General features: G+C 43.0%; 1 protein-coding gene across 8 annotated transcripts in view; it reads left to right on the top strand.

Moving 5' to 3' along the window:
* The window catches only part of EPHA5 (EPH receptor A5), a 250,643-nt gene that overhangs the window by 164,079 nt on the left and 69,491 nt on the right, over positions 1-17,073 (top strand). For 5 of the 8 annotated variants that reach the window (XM_080976572.1, XM_080976568.1, XM_080976567.1 and 2 more), the window contains one exon: positions 13,481-13,605. The exons of the other annotated variants lie outside the window; for them this stretch is intronic. In XM_080976572.1, the coding sequence (XP_080832698.1) occupies positions 13,481-13,605 (125 nt within the window). The remainder of the gene's footprint in view (positions 1-13,480; positions 13,606-17,073) is intronic. 8 annotated transcript variants of the gene reach the window in all.

Here is a 17,073-nt window from a genome sequence, read left to right as displayed (position 1 = left end):
TGATGCTATCAGCTTGCTGTTGAGATCCAACAGCCCCCCCCCCCCTTTAAAGCCTTAAAATATGTAATTTGATTTCAAAATAACTCCAGTTTAACATTTTGTGGAAACCACGTTCCACTAACACAAAAATTATGTACACTGGTCCCTATACCATTAAGAAGAAAACAGACCTGTGGCATGTGATTTAGTAAATGATCCAGCCAACAAAATAAGCAATCTTCGTTGTGCTAATTACCAATTTGGATGTCCTGGAAGAAGGAAGAAAAAAGCAGAAAAAGCGAAATGGAAACCTAAAATGCATAGGTAACATACTGGTCTCATAGTCAATAATGGAACATCGAGATACAGCCATAGAGCAATTGGCTTTCTCCACCTGTCTCCCCAAACAAATAAGAAATCAGAAATCAGTGTTGCAAGACTGCAGGGAGTGTGAACATCTATGTCAAAATAAAATTAAAATGGAGCAGAATTAATCATTTAGGCTAGGAAAAGTTTACTGCTGGAGTTTAACAGACCCTTGGAGTACTTTGTAATTTTTTTTAAAAAAATACACATATACAGATTTATTTTACAAAAACAGAAAATATATATATACTCAAGTGCTCTTGAAATGGCATAATGGAATTTATGATAAAGCCAAAATGCTGTTATTTCTCCAGTACTATATCGAAAAGCTGGTAAGAATCAAACGGACTGCCATTAACTTAAGTGTCTGGCAATTTCATTTCCCCATCCATTTCAGTAAGGGTAAATTAGACCCCTGATAGCTTAATAAGTTGAACACAATTTTTAAGAAAGTGAGAAGTGGGTGCAAATGACAACTGATTCCATAATTCTTGAGGGGTACATGGAATATGAAGTGGTTTAAGTTTGCTAAGAGCTTTTCCCCTATATTCTGAACAGCTGCTGGAGTCAGTCCACAGCAACCCAGCTGGCTTGGGTGGGTTAAAGATTTTGTTTGTTCTTTAAGTTTAAAAAGTTCATTTTCGTAGCTGGCTTGTAGTCAGTTTAGAGTCTTGTGACTTTCCAGTCTAACTTTACGATGTTTGCACTGAAATACCACATGTTTTTCTGTTATACTATGGGATGAAGCCCTTAAACAAGTTTGCCCAGAGAAATCCCATTGACATTTCATTGGAGTTGATAGGTCAGTTCAAGACTTTTTAGTAGAGTGGGCACTCCTCTGTTTGATGGGCTGTCTGGTCCAAGTCCAGTTCAAAGATGAAACAACAACAACAACAACAATAATTTATTATTTATACCCCTCCCATCTGGCTGGGTTTCCCCAGCCACTCTGGGCGGCTTCCAACCGAATATTAAAAAACAATAGTCCTTCAGATATTAAATCTTCCCTAAACAGGGCTGCCTTCAGATGTCTCTTAAAAGTCTGGTAGTTGTTTTTTTCCTTTGACATCTGGTGGGAGGGTGTTCCACAAGGCAGGCACCACTATTAAGAAGGCCCTCTGCCTCGTTCCCTGTAACTTCGCTTCTCGCAATGAGGGAACCGCCAGAAGGCCCTCAGAGCTGGACCTCAGTGTCTGGGCAGAACGATGGGAGTGGAGACACTCCTTCAGATATACTGGGCTGAGGCCGTTTAGGGCTTTAAAGGTCAGCACCAACACTTTGAATTGTGCTCGGAAACGTACTGGGAGCTAATGTAGGTCTTTCAAGACCGATGTTATGTGGTCTCAGCGGCCGCTCCCAGTCACCAGTCTAGCTGCCGCATTCTGGATTAGTTGTAGTTCAAAGGTAGCCCCACGTAGAGTGCATTGCAGTTGTCCAAGTGAAAGATAACTAGAGCATGCACCACTCTGGCGAGACAGTCTGCGGGCAGGTAGGGTCCCAGTCTGCATGCCAGATGGAGCTGGTAGACAGCTGCCCTGGACACAGAATTGACCTGCGCCTCCATGGACAGCTGCGAGTCCAAAATGATGTGAGACCAAAAGATGGGAGAGCAGAGTAGCCTTCATGTAACCCATTGACAGTTAGCACCTAGACAGTATTTGGGTGATACATTTACTCATTTTCAGAGCTGCATGAGTTGGCCGTCCTACTTTTAAGCAGCTCATGACATGAACTACAGGCGTTGGCTCCAGTTTTCCAAGTGTTAGAGCACAATCCCATTATCAGTGGATGACTGCAAATAGAACTGCTTGAGGATAGGGCTGTTACAGTAAAATGTGCATGCATTTTTGGTGAATGATCTGGTCTCATTTGTGCTGTCGAAGATAATCAATGATCAATTGTGTTGGTTTGTTTACGGTGAACTCCATATCTGCCTCCCCTCCCTCCCTGGCCAGTGTCTGGAGAATAGTGTCTATCACTCTGATGTAGATTAAGTACAGAATTTCATATTTTAGGTCATATTACACTGAGCTTTGAAGAGATCTTCATAAAGATGTTAGTATTTGGGTGGGCGGGGGAATAATTCAATTGCTGCCGATGTTTGAGACATTTAATTATATTTTGCAGAGTGATCTCTAATTATAGCAAGATGCCCTATATATGTATTAAGAGCCCTTGGATAAATCTGCAGCTAAAGTATCTGCTAAACAGTCTTTCTGACTGTAATTGAATCAGCTTCAGTGTCTTCTTTTCTCTCTCTCCTTTTTGGTGTGTGTTTATTTCCCACAAGACTGAACCGCTGGTAGGGGTCCGCAATATAATTTGGTCCCTCACCCTCACTCTTTTAGAATGAATTGGAAATTTGCTAGAGCAATTTATGCTGTATAACTAACCAGCCTGTGAAATAGTATTATGGAAAACGGATTGTATATTATCAAGCTTTCCCCACTGCTTGAACGTTTGGCACAAAAGTACTAACCTTATTCATGTATTTTCTGTTGACTAAAATGCAATAAGACTTGCAAAAATACTAACAGTCATAGAATCATGGAATTGTGGAGTTGAAGGGACCCTGAGGGTCATCTAGCCCAACCCCCTGCAAGGCAGGAATCTCAACTAAAGCATCCATGTCAGATAACCACCCAACCTCTGCTTAAAACCCTCCAAGGAACGCGAGTCCATTACCTTCCAAGGAAGTCTACTAAGACTCCCTCAATCATTTTCACATTTACTACTGGCAAGCCATGTGTCCCCCTTTTTATTTGTGCATCTGATTCTTCCTGCCTAAGAACCTTACATTTGTCCCTATTTAAATTCATTTTGTTAGTTTGGGCCCAGCTGTCCAATCTGTTAAGGTCATATTGAATCCCGATTCTATTTTCTGGGGCATTAGCTACCCCTCCCAGTTTGGTGTTATCTGCAGATTTGATGAGCATCCCCTCAATTCCTCCATCCAAGTTGTTTATAAAGATATTGAACAGCAGGCCCAGGACAGAACCCTGTGGCACCCCACTTGTCATTTTTTTCCAAGTTGACAAGGAACTATTAGTGAGTACTCTTTGGGTTTAGTCAACCAGCTACAAATCCACCTAACAGCTACCTTATCCACAAGACTATCTATCATAGGGGACTTTGTCAAAAGCCTTACTGAAATCAAGATATAATACATCCACAGCATTCCACCAAGCTTGCAACTCTATTAAAACAAGCAATGAAATTCGTCTGACATGACTTGTTTTTGAGAAGCCCATACTGGGTCTTAGGAATCACAGCATCCTTTTTAAAGTGCTCACAGCCTGACCATTTAATGATCTGTTCTAGTACCTTTCCTGGTATTGACGTCAAGCTGACCAATCAGTAGTCTATTAACCAGGACCTGAAAATTGGACCATCAGTACCACTTGGAAGGAAAGGGACATGGGTGGCGCTGTGGGTTAAACCACAGAGCCTAGGACTTGCCGATCAGAAGGTCGGCGGTTCGAATCCCCATGACAGGGTGAGCTCCTGTTGTTCGGTCCCTGCTGCTGTCAACCTAGCAGTTCGAAAGCACGTCAAAGTGCAAGTAGATAAATAGGTACCACTCCAGCAGGAAGGTAAACGGCGTTTCTCTGTGCTGCTCTGGTTCGCCAGAAGAGGCTTAGTCATGTTGGCCACATGACCCGGAAGCTGTAAGCCAGCTCCCTCAGCCAATAAAGCAAGATGAGCGCTGCAACCCCAGAGCCGGCCACGACGGGACCAAATGGTCATGGGTCTCTTTACCTTTACCACTTGGAAGACAATGACCAACCAGGTTTTATCAGACTTTGCTCTAGAAAAAGGCAGGGAGTGGGGCTTAAAAATAAGAATTTATATTTGAGACACTGTAACAGTAAAACAGTAGTGGTCATAGATCAAACTCTGTATGCCAAAGCAGTAGAAATTTGCCCAGCAGCCCAACAACATGTACACCACATTAGAAATAATGAAAATGGACAATTTCTGCTCTGTAATTGTTCCAGGATTCTGGTATTCCGTCTGCTGAACTCAGATTAAATGCTGGTCAGAAATCAGATTTTTCCAATCTCAGGATGGAACAGATTTTGTCTGTGCACTGTTCCTATTTTATTAGAACTTAAAACAGTAAAACCTGCATCATTGTACCTATTCACACCAGTCTCCACTTAGTTCAGTAGGGTGAAAGACTGGAAACATCCGCCTCCGACAGAGAGCAAAGCTACTGGTGAAGACCCCTGGGGCAAGAATGTCTCCATTGTGGGGTGTTTGTTTGAGCACCAACAAAAGCCTCTGAGAGCTGGTCTGGGAAGCTGGGTTGCCTCTTCCCTAGATATCTTGAGCCCACCTGTAGTAAAGAGGAAATCACGGTCTCCCTCTGGCACCTTAGCAGCCTTTAAGTTCCCTTTTGGGGCATGAGGGAAAAACGCAGGGAACAGGAAGTGCAAGTCAGTTGTGTTTCCTATTTCACCTTCATAGTGTCGTGCTCAGAATGGCTCTCAGCCTATGCCTTCAGCGCTCTCCATCCTTTTGCTCGACTGCTGTTAAATTGAGACCAGCTACATGAGCCAATTTTAAAGTGTGTGGGAAATTTCCTTTGGTGCCAGCGCTGCCTCTTTCCATGATACACCAATCAATCACTTTGATGAATTCTGATATTAAAGCCAAACTACTGAACACACCATCAAAATCAGAGGCTACAAAATTCACCCCTTACCTTTCAGCGTGAGATATAATTGTTGGAGCAAGTTTGTTTATTAGTAACCTGGGGCGGGGGGGGGGAGAGGCTGTTTGGTGTGTGTTTTTTTGCAAAAGAAAAGAAAGGAAAAGAAAGATTTCTTTGAGTGCAATATTGATTCCTTTCTAAAACTGCCCTATTGATCTTAGTGCATTAAGCTTCTCGGGGAGCGAAAAGCAGACGCTGGAATGTATGCAGGGAAGAGACCACACACATCCCAGAACACCCTTCAGAAACTGAGCATAGTTTCCATAAGTAGAATCCGTCCCCAACTACTGAAACAGTTCACCAGTGACTAGGAATATTGTTCACAAGCCACTAAGTCTTCTGTGCAGAATTCATTCAGCTGGAAAACTTTGCTAGTCTTCATTTATGTTGCTGTGTTCAATGTATGACAATGTATCCCCTTGAAAAGTCAACTTTTCAGGAAGGATTTGAAACCTGCAGGACCAGAGATGCTCAGAAGACTGGAGTAAATTTACGGACTATTTGAAAAGTAATTGTGATGAACAGATTATGCTAGTAGGTTTGCAAGAAGTTTTGTACATTGAATTATTTGAAATATTGCAAAAAAGACAATGAGGTGAACTATTAGTTAAGGACAATTAAAGGTAATATAAAATTAAGAAATGCATAATAAGTGACATGGAACGGAAAATCATCAGAGGAATTGACGGAAGTCCAAAAATATTGTATAAGATGAGAAGTTAAGCTGTATGAATTTTGGAATTAATATGTTAAAAAAAATAATAAAAATGTGTGTGTATGCGTGTACGTATGTGTATATGTCCAGTTTTTAGTACAGTCGTACCTTGGTTCTGGAACGCCTTGCGACTCAAACATTTTGGCTCCTGAACACTGCAAACCCGGAAGTGAGTGTTCCGGTTTGCAAACATTTTTGGGAAGCCAAACATCCAACGCGGCTTCTGTGGCTTCTAATTGAGTACAGAAAGCTTTTGCAGCCAATCGGAAGTCACGCCTTGGTTTTCAGAAGTCGAATGGACTTCCAGAATGGATTCCGTTTGAGAACCAAGGTACGACTGTACAGTGTAAGTGTTTATTCATTATGAATTAATTTTTATTGCATTTGGAACATAGGAAGCTGTCTTCTACTGAGCCAGACCACCAGTCCATCCAACTCAGTATTGTCTGCACAGATTGGCAGCTGCTGTCCAAGATTTCAGACAGGAGGTCTCTCCCAACCCTATCTGGAGGTGTGCTGGGAACTGAACCTGGGATCTTCTTTGCAAGGCAGATGCCCTACCATTGAGCTACGGCCCTTTAAAATAAATATAAACAAATGAAATCAGGTTAAACAATTTACCATCAGATGGAAAATCCGTTTAAACAATCAGATGAACAGGGTGGGTACTAAAGTTTGTGAATGTGTGTATCGACTGGCCAGTTAAACCAGGTGAGGGTAGCTGATGGGTCTCAAACCCTTGGTGAGTTAGGGACTTCTGCATGCAAAGGCTGGCTGTGGCAGATTAAGTGGACAAGACCAATCATGGGTCCAAAACAGAGGGGTAGCTGGGGGGGGGGACACCCCTTGGGGGTTGGCACTTACAACAGGACCTGCAGCGCGCCTGAGCCACGCGTCTCTCCTGGGAGTGACGTGGTAGCTTGGGCGCCTGCAGGCTCCACGCTGCCCAAAATGGCCACTCCGCTCTACAGCTGAGGGGAAGGTGGTGGGTAGACTCCTTGGAGGCTCTGCGCAGCATGCCCTATCCTGGCTCGCCCCGCCCCAGACTCAGGGTGCATGCACTGTCCCAAGTGGCTAGCTATGCCGCTTGTCCAACAGTTGAGAAGGCAGTTTCTGCACATGCTGTAGAGCAGCGGTTCTCAACCTGTGGGTCCCCAGATGTTGTTGGACTACAACTCCCATCATCCCTGAGCTCTGGCCTTGCTAGCTAGGCATGATGGGAGTTGTAGTCCAACAACATCTGGGGACCCACAGGTTGAGAAAGGCTGCTGTAGAGAGAACTGAGGGGCAGATGGGGGTCATTAACGTGGGAGGTAGCCCAGGTTGCTGATCCTAAACCTCTACCGCCTTTCTCAATCATGAGACATGCTTCAGGAGTAAACCTCAAGGAAAAATGTGTGCCTGCTGCCTTGTGGGACATCTTTGGGAGAATAGAAGGCTAAGCAGTAAACCCTACACAAATCTGGAGTGGAGTCCCTAAGACAGTTGGATGGTGCCTTATATGCCTCCTCATGGCAACTCCTGCAGCCAAGCTGGTGCCAGATGTATAGCCAGTGTGGTGTAGTGGTTAAGAGTGGTGGACTTATAATCTGGTGAACCGGGTTCAATTCCCTGCTCCTCCACATGCAGCTGCTGGGTGACCTTGGACTAGTCACACTTCTCTTAAGTCTCTCAGCCCCACTCACCTCACAGAGTGTTTGTTGTGGGGGAGGAAGGGAAAGGAGATTGTTAGGCGCTTTGAGACTCCTTAGGGTAGTGATATCCTGCTAACCTAGCAGTTCGAAAGGACGTCAAAGTGCAAGTAGATAAATAGGTACTGCTCCGGCAGGAAGGTAAACGGCGTTTCCGTGCGCTGCTCTGGTTCTCCAGAAGCGGTTTAGTCATGCTGGCCACATGACCTGGAAGCTGTATGCCGGCTCCCTCGGCCAATAAAGAGATGAGTGCCGAAACCCCAGAGTCGGTCACGACTGGACCTAATGGTCAGGGGTCCCTTTACCTTTACCTTAGGGTAGTGATAAAGCGGGATATCAAATCCAAACCCCCTTTTCTTCTTCTTCCCTTTGGACCACATCAGCAGAGCCAAGAGGGGTCTTGTCATCTGGGCAACCCAGGACCACCATACGCACTGGCCAGGCTTGCGTCCCAGAGAGTTCACTATGATTTGACTTCACCCCTGGAGGCACACTCCACTGTCTCTCGAGACAGACAGATGCCAACAATAATAAGCATTTAAAGGTTACAGCCTACTTCTTCAGCTGCAAAAGAGGAATGGGGGGCAGCATGTAGTTCAAGGCATGTAGTGTCTTGCAATGATACTAATTTTTAGAGGGGCAGTACTGGGAGAGCAAGTAAAATATTTGCAGACTGGATAATGGCAGAAGAATCCATAGTAGTTATTGAAGCCCTGGTTCATGGCACCTATTATTATACAAACAGCTGTTCTTCCAGCTGTTCCTGAGCAGCCTCTCAGTGCCATGTCCATTTGCCTGCATTATCTCCCCAGAGCTTGGATGGGATAGGTATCCATTCTTTCACATCTCGGTTCTGATGCTATCTGAAGGCATCACAGTTATTCAGCAAAGAACTGAGACTACAGATGATTAGCTTGGTACAAGGAAGAGTGAAGTGCCAGGCTGGGCAAGAAAGTCTGAGATTGTAGGTGTGGGGGGTGCCTTATTTTTATTTAGTCATTAATGTCCCTAGATGTAAGAAGTTCTGTTTTGATGTCTCAGCTGAACCTTAGAAGATTAAAAGCATTTTGATCGTTGCTTTTTGCAGCCAACATTAAACATTATTGTTCCCATGAAGTCAGAGTGTAGGTGTTTGTGTGTGTGGAGGAGAGTGAAATTAAGAAAAGAGCATTTGGTAAGAGATAAAAACAATGAACATAATCATAAAATTATATAGCTCTTTGCAAACTTCTCTGTACAGGCAGAGTAACATGATCCACCCTGCAACTTGTCTACTTAAGATTAAAACAAGGCAGTGTGATGTTCATTGTGCTTTTCATGCATAATACAGTGGTGCCTCGCAAGACGAAATTAATTCGTTCTGTGAGTTTTTTCGTCTTGCGAAGCACGGTTTCCCAAAGTCTTCAAAATCACCAAAGTCTTCAAAAACCTCAAAAAAGGCTGCCACGCCGCGTGCTATGAGTTGCTCCTTGAAGTCACCCTGGGTATTAACGGTTTTAAGAAAAAGGAAACAAACTTGCAAGACGTTTTCGTTTTTCGTCTTGCGAAGCAAGCCCATAGGGAAATTCGTCTTGCGAAGCAACTCAAAAAACGAAAAACTCTTTCGTCTTGCGAGGCATTCGTCTTGCGAGGTACCACTGTAATAATAACAACAACAATAATAGTAATAACAGCTTTCATTAGGATAAGTCATAGATTCTCTTTCATGCAAAGCAGCTATGTGTTCAGAGACTGGCTGCGGGGACTGTCAAAATCTTTCCATGCCAGCATTCATCTGTTCACAATTGTCTGCTTTTCTCCCCACATAGGATTTTTTTCTCTCCCTTAAAAATAAGACACAATGGATGCCTACCAGCCAGCCAGCCAGGTTTTACCAAAATTTGCCAGCTCTCATGTGTGGCAAATAATTGTGGATAAATACATGCAATATTTTGAAGAGAAAATTTATCCACACCCTGCAAAATTCTTTTAGCTTATGTAAAAAATTATTCGGGTATTTAACTTTTGAGTGACATTCATATATATTTGATATCTGTCTATCTGTCTTGTCTATCTGAAATTAGCTTTTGGCAAATTCCACTGACAAGCAATTCAGAATTTCAAAGGCCTAAGATTTTTGAAGTGGGACTGTGGTCTAAACCACTGAGCCTTTTGGGCTTGCCGATCAGAAGGTCGGTGGTTCGAATCCCCGCGACGGAGTGAGCTCCCGTTGCTCGGTCCCAGCTCCTGCCAACCTAGCAGTTCGAAAGCATGTCAAAGTGCAAGTAGATAAATAGGTACCATTTCAGCAGAAAGGTAAATGGAGTTTCCATGTGCTGCTCCGGTTTCTCCAGGAGTGGCTTAGTCATGCTGGCCACATGACCCGGAAAAAAGGTCTGTGGACAAACGTCGGCTCCCTTGGCCTGTAAAGTGAGATGAGCGCCGCAACCCCAGAATTGTCTGCAACTGGACTTAACCGTCAGGGGTCCTTTACCTTTACCTTTTAAAAAAGATTTTTGAACTCTTCTCCCTTATTTCAAAGTTCCTCTGCTTTTCCAGCTGAGGTTCACTTCAAATTTGGTTTTACATCAAGCCGTGTGGACAGTTCTATTCATGAGCGAACACCCTGCATGGAAACTTAAGTTTAGAATAGTTAACATAGATGTGCAAGTTTCTCTGAACAGTCAGGATTAAATATGTTCCCTTAGCCTGCCTCTCTTTATAAAAGTAGCAACATGTTCTTTGCATGACTTTTTGGAAACCGTTTTGCTTCTACTACACTGTCTTTTGTAATACTTTAGAGTTTAAATCTTCTTGTTTGAATGTTTTTGTTTATAGTAATTTTAACTTTTTGTAAACCGTCTTGGGAACCTGTTTAAGTACAGGGTGCAAAGAAAATAAATCAAATGGTTCACTAATTTGGTTCCCACTTATTCAGAGGATATTGTCCTTGTAGTACCAATGACCTTTAAAATACTGGTTTGTTTTTTGTGTTTTTTTACAGCAGTCCTTTTCCCCTGTGATCATATTGCATGGTATCTCATTTCCAGCTTTTAAAATAGAATGATTGCAGACTTTGTCTGATTGCAGAGATTGTATTACGTTTTGTTTGACAAAGAAAGCTAAAAGATGCATACCTTCTTCCTTCACTTCAGAGTTTTGTAATTTAGATGTATGGAGGATGCAAAGTAGCTATGGTTTCGTGCCTGAACCGCAAAGATCGATTGAACATGCTTAATTGGTCCTTATCTTGCAGTTATACTTAACACTTCTTTTGAGGAAGATTCTAAAAGGATACAGTTACTGCCTTTCTAAAGTACTCTAGGTGTAGGGTTACCCATTTCTCTTATCTCTTCCCTTGCCTCCTTCCCCAAAGTTGAGCACAGCATTTTACATAGCAACTAATGAACATGTTAGTGATCAGTGTAGTCAGAAATTCAGGCTTCTGAAAACACTAACTCCACAAAGGTTAATTGCATTGCAAAGTAGACTCCTTTAAAAAAATAATCACCAAAGTGGTATTTTAGTGGGTTAACACTCCAGAATAAGGAAGAATGGGGGGAAATGTGTTGTGGCTGCTATCTGAATAGTTATTGAGGTGTCCAATGACTTAGACATTTTAAAAACAGTTTTATATTGTAAGTAGTTTGTCATGTAGCACAGGAGCCTAACATTTGAAAAACTAAGACTCAGCGCACCTTTGGTAGCACAGAACTAGATGTGCTTTTTTGGTTTTTTAATCTGACCACTGTGTAATTGTTGTTTAAAAAGAAGAAGAATATCATCATGGCTCACTTCAGACATCACACCAAACTATGGTTAAGAAAGCTGAACTATGTTATAGTGCGATATATGGATTGGCGAACCCTGGTTTGCAACTGGCCAACAAACCAAAAATCAGAAACCATGCTTTATGCTAACTATGGTGTGATGCCAAAATTGACAGCTCATAGTTTCAACCATCATTCTGCTTCCAGAAGCTGCCAGACAGCCATGGAAACAGGAATGGTATAGCTAGGGGATTTCTGCTTATGTAGCTGAAAATGAAAATTAGAAGCAGACCTGGACCTTCATTCATTCCATATCCCGCTTTTCAGAGAGAGTTTTGTGGCTTGCCCTGTTGTGCTTTTGGGATCTCTAGTCAATATCAGCAATTCCAAACAGGCTACAATTAGAGCCAATACATTTGAGAACTTTCTGTACCCATTTCTATCATTTAGTAGGAGTTTGGGTGTTTCCTCTGGTAGTAGAACATGTCATCTTAGTCGGTGAAACTTAATTTTGCAAATTTCTTCAGTGAGGGGGTCTTAAAATATGTTTTCGGGTGTGAGGAATTCAATTCTGTTATTATTTTTTTATTGGGCAATGTTTAGCTCGGTAAGCCTACGTTTGATGAAGAAGCACAGAAACTGTTTTCGGAAAACCAAAGCATTTTAATTTTAACCTTCCAAAAATGTCAGGTAATGCTAAATAATAATACATAAGTAATGAAAATTTTTAATATACAATATAACTGCAATCATTTTTAATGATTTCTGTGCAATTTTACACACCTTTTACTTACCAAGCAAAACTAAATTACTGTATTTTTCCTTGTACAACAAGCCCCCATGTATAAGGCTCCAAATTGAGAAAAAGGGGAGAGATTGTATCCATGCATAAGACAACCCACAATTTTGAACATATTTTTAAACAAAACAAAACAAAACCTAGTCTTATACATGGAAAAGTATGGCATATCAGTTTAACCAAAATACATTTTGAGTTCCCAAACCACGTCACAACTTTTTAGCACCCCTCATTTTGGGAATTTGAGTTTTGAAAAATTCAATTCGCCCTACTCTGGTAGGCTTTATTTTCACATGGCGATTATTCTTTTAACAAGCAAATGTACTGGAGCTGGCCCACTCATGGGGCCAGGATGAAGCTCCTGCCTCGGGCTCCACCCACACAGCCACTTCTGTTGTCACCAACTAGAGCAGTGGTGTCCAAACTTTTTTTCAAAGAGGGCCAGATTTGATGAAGTTTCAATTTAGAATTTAGGATTGAAGTTGTTGAGCTTTTTTACGATTTTACCCCGAAGTTGAGCTTTATTTAGGGTTGACATTGGCTTTTTTAGGTTTGAAGTTGTTGAGCTTTTACAGTGGTACCTCGCAAAACGAATGCCTCGCAAGATGGAAAACTCGCAAAACGAAAGGGTTTTTGGTTTTTTGAGTTGCTTCGCAAGATGATTTTCCCTATGGGCTTGCTTTGCAAGACGGAAACGTCTTGCAAGTTTGTTACCTTTTTCTTAAAACCGTTAATACAGTTGTGACTTGACTTCGAGGAGAAACTCATAGCACGCGGTGTGGTAGCCTTTTTTGAGGTTTTTGAAGACTTTGGTGATTTTTGAAGCTTTTCCAAAACTTTTCCGACACTGCGCTTCGCAAGACGAAAAAAACCGCGGAACAAATTAATTTCATCTTGCGAGGCACCACTGTATTAGGATTGAAGTTCTCGAGGTTTTTTTAGGATTTTTACCCCAGGGAATAAACTGCCACAGGGGGCAAGATTAAACCGACCGGCGGGCCAGATTAGGCCCCCAAAGGGGACTTCGGACATGCCTTAACTAGAGGGAGGCGTTCCGGTTCTCCCAGGTGGAGAAGCCAAGCAGCAATGCTTTGAGGAGCACCCTGACTCCTACGAGGCTCTGTGGGGAGCTTGGCAGTGGGGCAGGAGGCAGCAATGATAAACTTGGTCTGATCCAGCAGAGCTGCTCTTCTTAGGAAATGAGCTTTACGCTCTGTGGTTAAGAGACTGGGAAATGTTATGTTTGTACTGGAGAAGTTTCTCCACCAGGCGAAAAATGCAGAAATTCTTCTCTTAAACTCTGACTCATTTATCGCTCGGGGATTGATAGACGGCTTACAACAAAGAGCTGTTATCTACTTTGACAAGCTCTAAAGCTGCGCAGCATTAGGGGGAGATTTCTTTTTCTTCATCCAAACTAGTAATTATTCTGACTCTGTTTTGATTTCTTCTCCTGTTCCGCAGCACCATCTCCAATCACAAATGTGAAAAAAGGGAAAGTCGGCAAGAATAGCATCTCACTCTCTTGGCAGGAGCCAGATCGACCCAATGGCATCATCCTGGAGTATGAAATCAAATATTTTGAAAAGGTGTGATTGTCCGATTGCAACACTGTTCTAACTATCTTTGATTTCTGCCTTCCTCTGCTCGGTTAGAATTATCGTATCTGTTCAAAAGGGATGGAGTAATTTTTGTTTGTAACTCCATGTCAAATTAATTATACTGTGACTGATTAGGAAGCCTTGATGTGTGTGTGTGTGTGTGTGTGTGTGTGTGTGTGTTTGTGTGCATACTTATTTTCCTTAGTGCATTGCTTCTGTTGAACAAGGTTTCTTGTCAGTTTCATGTCGTTTTATTTCACTAAAATTAAGAAAACTGACAGTGCACTCCTGTGCATGTCTTCTCAGAAGTAAGCCCCACCAACTTACTCCTAGGTAAATGTGTACAGGAATGCAGCTTGATTAACTATGATTGAGGGATAGTCGATAGATTGTATTCTTGTAGCTTTTCCAAAACGTCATGCAGTTATTATTAGACACATTTAAATGTTCAACATCCATCACATAGATGAATTTGTAATATAATCTTAATAAGCCTAGAGTACAATTAGCTACATCAGAGTGGAGGAACTTTGTAGCTCAGTCTCTGAGACACTGTCCTACTGCGTTCTGCGTTGACATTTGGGCCATAGCTGTCAACTTTTCCCTTTTCTTGTGAAGAATCCTATTCGGAATAAGGGAATTTCCCTTAAAAAAAGGAAAACGTTGACAGCTATGATTTGGGCTCTTCTAGAATTTACTTTGTCCAAGTATTATAGTTTCAGAACACCAAGTCAGTTACTTCATGCCACTTTTGCTGTTCTCGTTTCCCCTGAAATTAACCAAAAAACCCACAATATGGGAATTGTAGTTTGGTGAAGGTGCTGGGCTGGCCCAAGACATTTTGGCATCTGAGACAAACCACAAAATGGTGCTTCCCTGCCCACCAGGGAAGAAGGGGTGAGTGAAGATCTAGATCCAGAACAAGGAGGGGAAGATCTACATCAGGATCTTCAGTTCCTGTGGATCCTGCCACCTGAGGCAGTTGCTTCACCTTGCCTCATGGGTGGGCCGGCCCCAATGCTGAGACTTCTCTTTTAGAGATCCCTAAGCTGCCTCCTTCACCACACAGAGCCAGAGCTACAGTCCCTTGGTTTCCTTGGGAATAAAAGATTGTTCTCAAACTAGTTTAACTACATGGCACAGATATGCCCAGAGGCAGGCAACCTAAAGCCTACTGAGATCATTGAGTTCAGTTACAACTAACTCGGTCTTGAATTGTGGTGAATGAAAAATCAGAACGAGGGTTAGACTTACATGAAATAATAAATGAAGGACTGAGGAGAGATCAAGTGAAAGAAGCAGACTCCGACCCCCCAACCCCAGGTAGCTCTACTCCAAAATGGAGGACAAAAAAGTCAACAACTCAGCCATGCTGTTTAGGAGTTTGTCACCCATTGCTCCACAGCCTGAAATCCTGATAATTCTTGACAGGGAAGTTTCCCATAGATTTGGGGGCTCTGAATTACCTCCTCTTTTTCCTCGAGCATCGCTAGTACGTTAGGAATACTCTTCCATCTTCTGTTGTTTTCGTTTCTGAACTCTGTTCAGACAGCTAGGAAAAAGCACTAAACAGCATTTAGTGGTGGTTGTCAGAGAAAAAAGGTGGAAGAGACGGGGAGAGTCAGAAATGGGTTCTCTTGGCAGCAGGTGGGGAGAGAAGAGGCTGACAGGCTTGAGGGAACAACATACAGATAAAATGCATAGGCTAAATCCGTTGCAAACACCTGCTAATATTATGATGTGGGTAAGAATGGAAGGCTTCACAACTTAAGAACACAAAAGAGCTTGCTGGATCACGCCAATGTCCCATCAAGTTCAGATACCTGTGGAAAGCACGCAAGCAGATGTAGGGCTTCAGGATTAATTTCTTTGTTCTTCCGAGGGAAGAGTAAGCCTGTTTTCCTTCATAATAACATCTTATAAAGCACACTGATAAGAGCTACTCAGCAAACACTTTGAATAAATTAATATGATCATATACTTGCTCACATACAACGTGCAGAATCAAGATGATGTACTTGAATTGCCTTTTTTGTGAGCGGGATGGGGCACGTGCGCAAAGCAAAGTCGTTTAAATTTAGTGAAATAAAACCTGCATACTTCATTTTGTTTTTATTACCTCCATTAGGCTTGATAGTTAATATAAATGATCTTTCACACACATTCACACACACACACACAAAACACCAGCGTACTCAAAACAGCAGCAGGATTGCAGTTCAGTCTTAATTCCTGTTACTGTTCATGCTGCTTCCTTGTTTTGTGCTGTTGGGAAGCAGTGAAATATTTAAGGTGGGGCAGGCAGTTCCCCTGCAGAGGGCATCAAGCTGGGGGAATTTTTGTCCTCACGCTGGGCACCATATTCCTGAAGTCCACAGTCAGATGGGTGGATCAGTGCAGAATCTTCCTACATTTCCATTGCTTAGACCCGGCAGGCATGGTCAAACTTGGCCCTCCAGCTGTTTTGGGACTACAGTTCCCATCATCCCTGGCCACTGGTCCTCTTAGCTAGGGATGATGGGAGTTGTAGTCCCAAAACAGCTGGAGGGCCAAGTTTGGCCATGCCTGGTTAGAGGGTGGAAGACACCCGCACAATTGGCCTTGTAGCATTTCACTCAATTGGGTGCATTTAATTTTAGAGCCGCGATAGATGCAATACCGGAAAAGGCCTAGATCGGGCTTTTGGGAAGGATTGGTGAAAGAAAGATTCTCGCCGGCAGAAAAGGAAATCTTGTGCCTTGCCTTGCCTTGCCTTGCCCTCCCCAGTCTGCTTTCTATCCCTTCCCAGTCCTCAAAGCAAGTGAAGTCGGGGATTTCAATCAGTCCCTGCCCAGGTGACTAGCCAGAACAGAGTTTTGTGCTATTTGCAAATGTGCAATGCATTTATGCCAATCTGGCAACGTCGGCATGTATCAAGAGCTGATGAATTTTAGATGTTCAGCGTTGCTATGCAAGGTCTCTGTTCTCCCACGTTGCTTTACAGGGACCAAGCTGAGAGGCCATTGATATATGCAGGCATGCCAAATCAGGGGTCAGCAAGGTTTATCTTGCCTGGGCCGGATCCGTCCCACAGAGATCCTTCCGTGGGCTGGATTGCGAGCGCCAGCAATTTTCGGCGTCTGCATCTTCACAGATGCGATTTTCGGCGGCACAGAAGCGAGTCCCAGCACCACGCTGCAACAGTTTAGCGCAGAGCACAAGTGGGCAACTCGGTTTGGGGATGGCTCATGGACCGGTCAGATGACCTCCGCGGGCCGCTTCCAGCCCATGGGCCTTAGGTTGCTGACCCCTATGCCAAATAATGCTCCTTTCTTAACTGCACTACTGCAACGTTGCAAATGGTTGGATGCTCCCCCAGGCAAAAAAAGAGGAGAAAAAGCCAATCAAGGCTTTTAGCCTATGGAAGTGTGTGTGTGTGTGTGTGTGTGTGTGTGTGTTATACATGGGGGAGCACTT

Source organism: Podarcis pityusensis, assembly GCF_964106645.2.
Source record: "Podarcis pityusensis genome assembly, chromosome: 13".
Lineage (NCBI taxonomy): Eukaryota > Metazoa > Chordata > Lepidosauria > Squamata > Lacertidae > Podarcis > Podarcis pityusensis.
The sequence above is the reverse complement of the archived record's forward strand: the minus strand, read 5'-3'. Positions and strand labels throughout refer to the sequence as shown.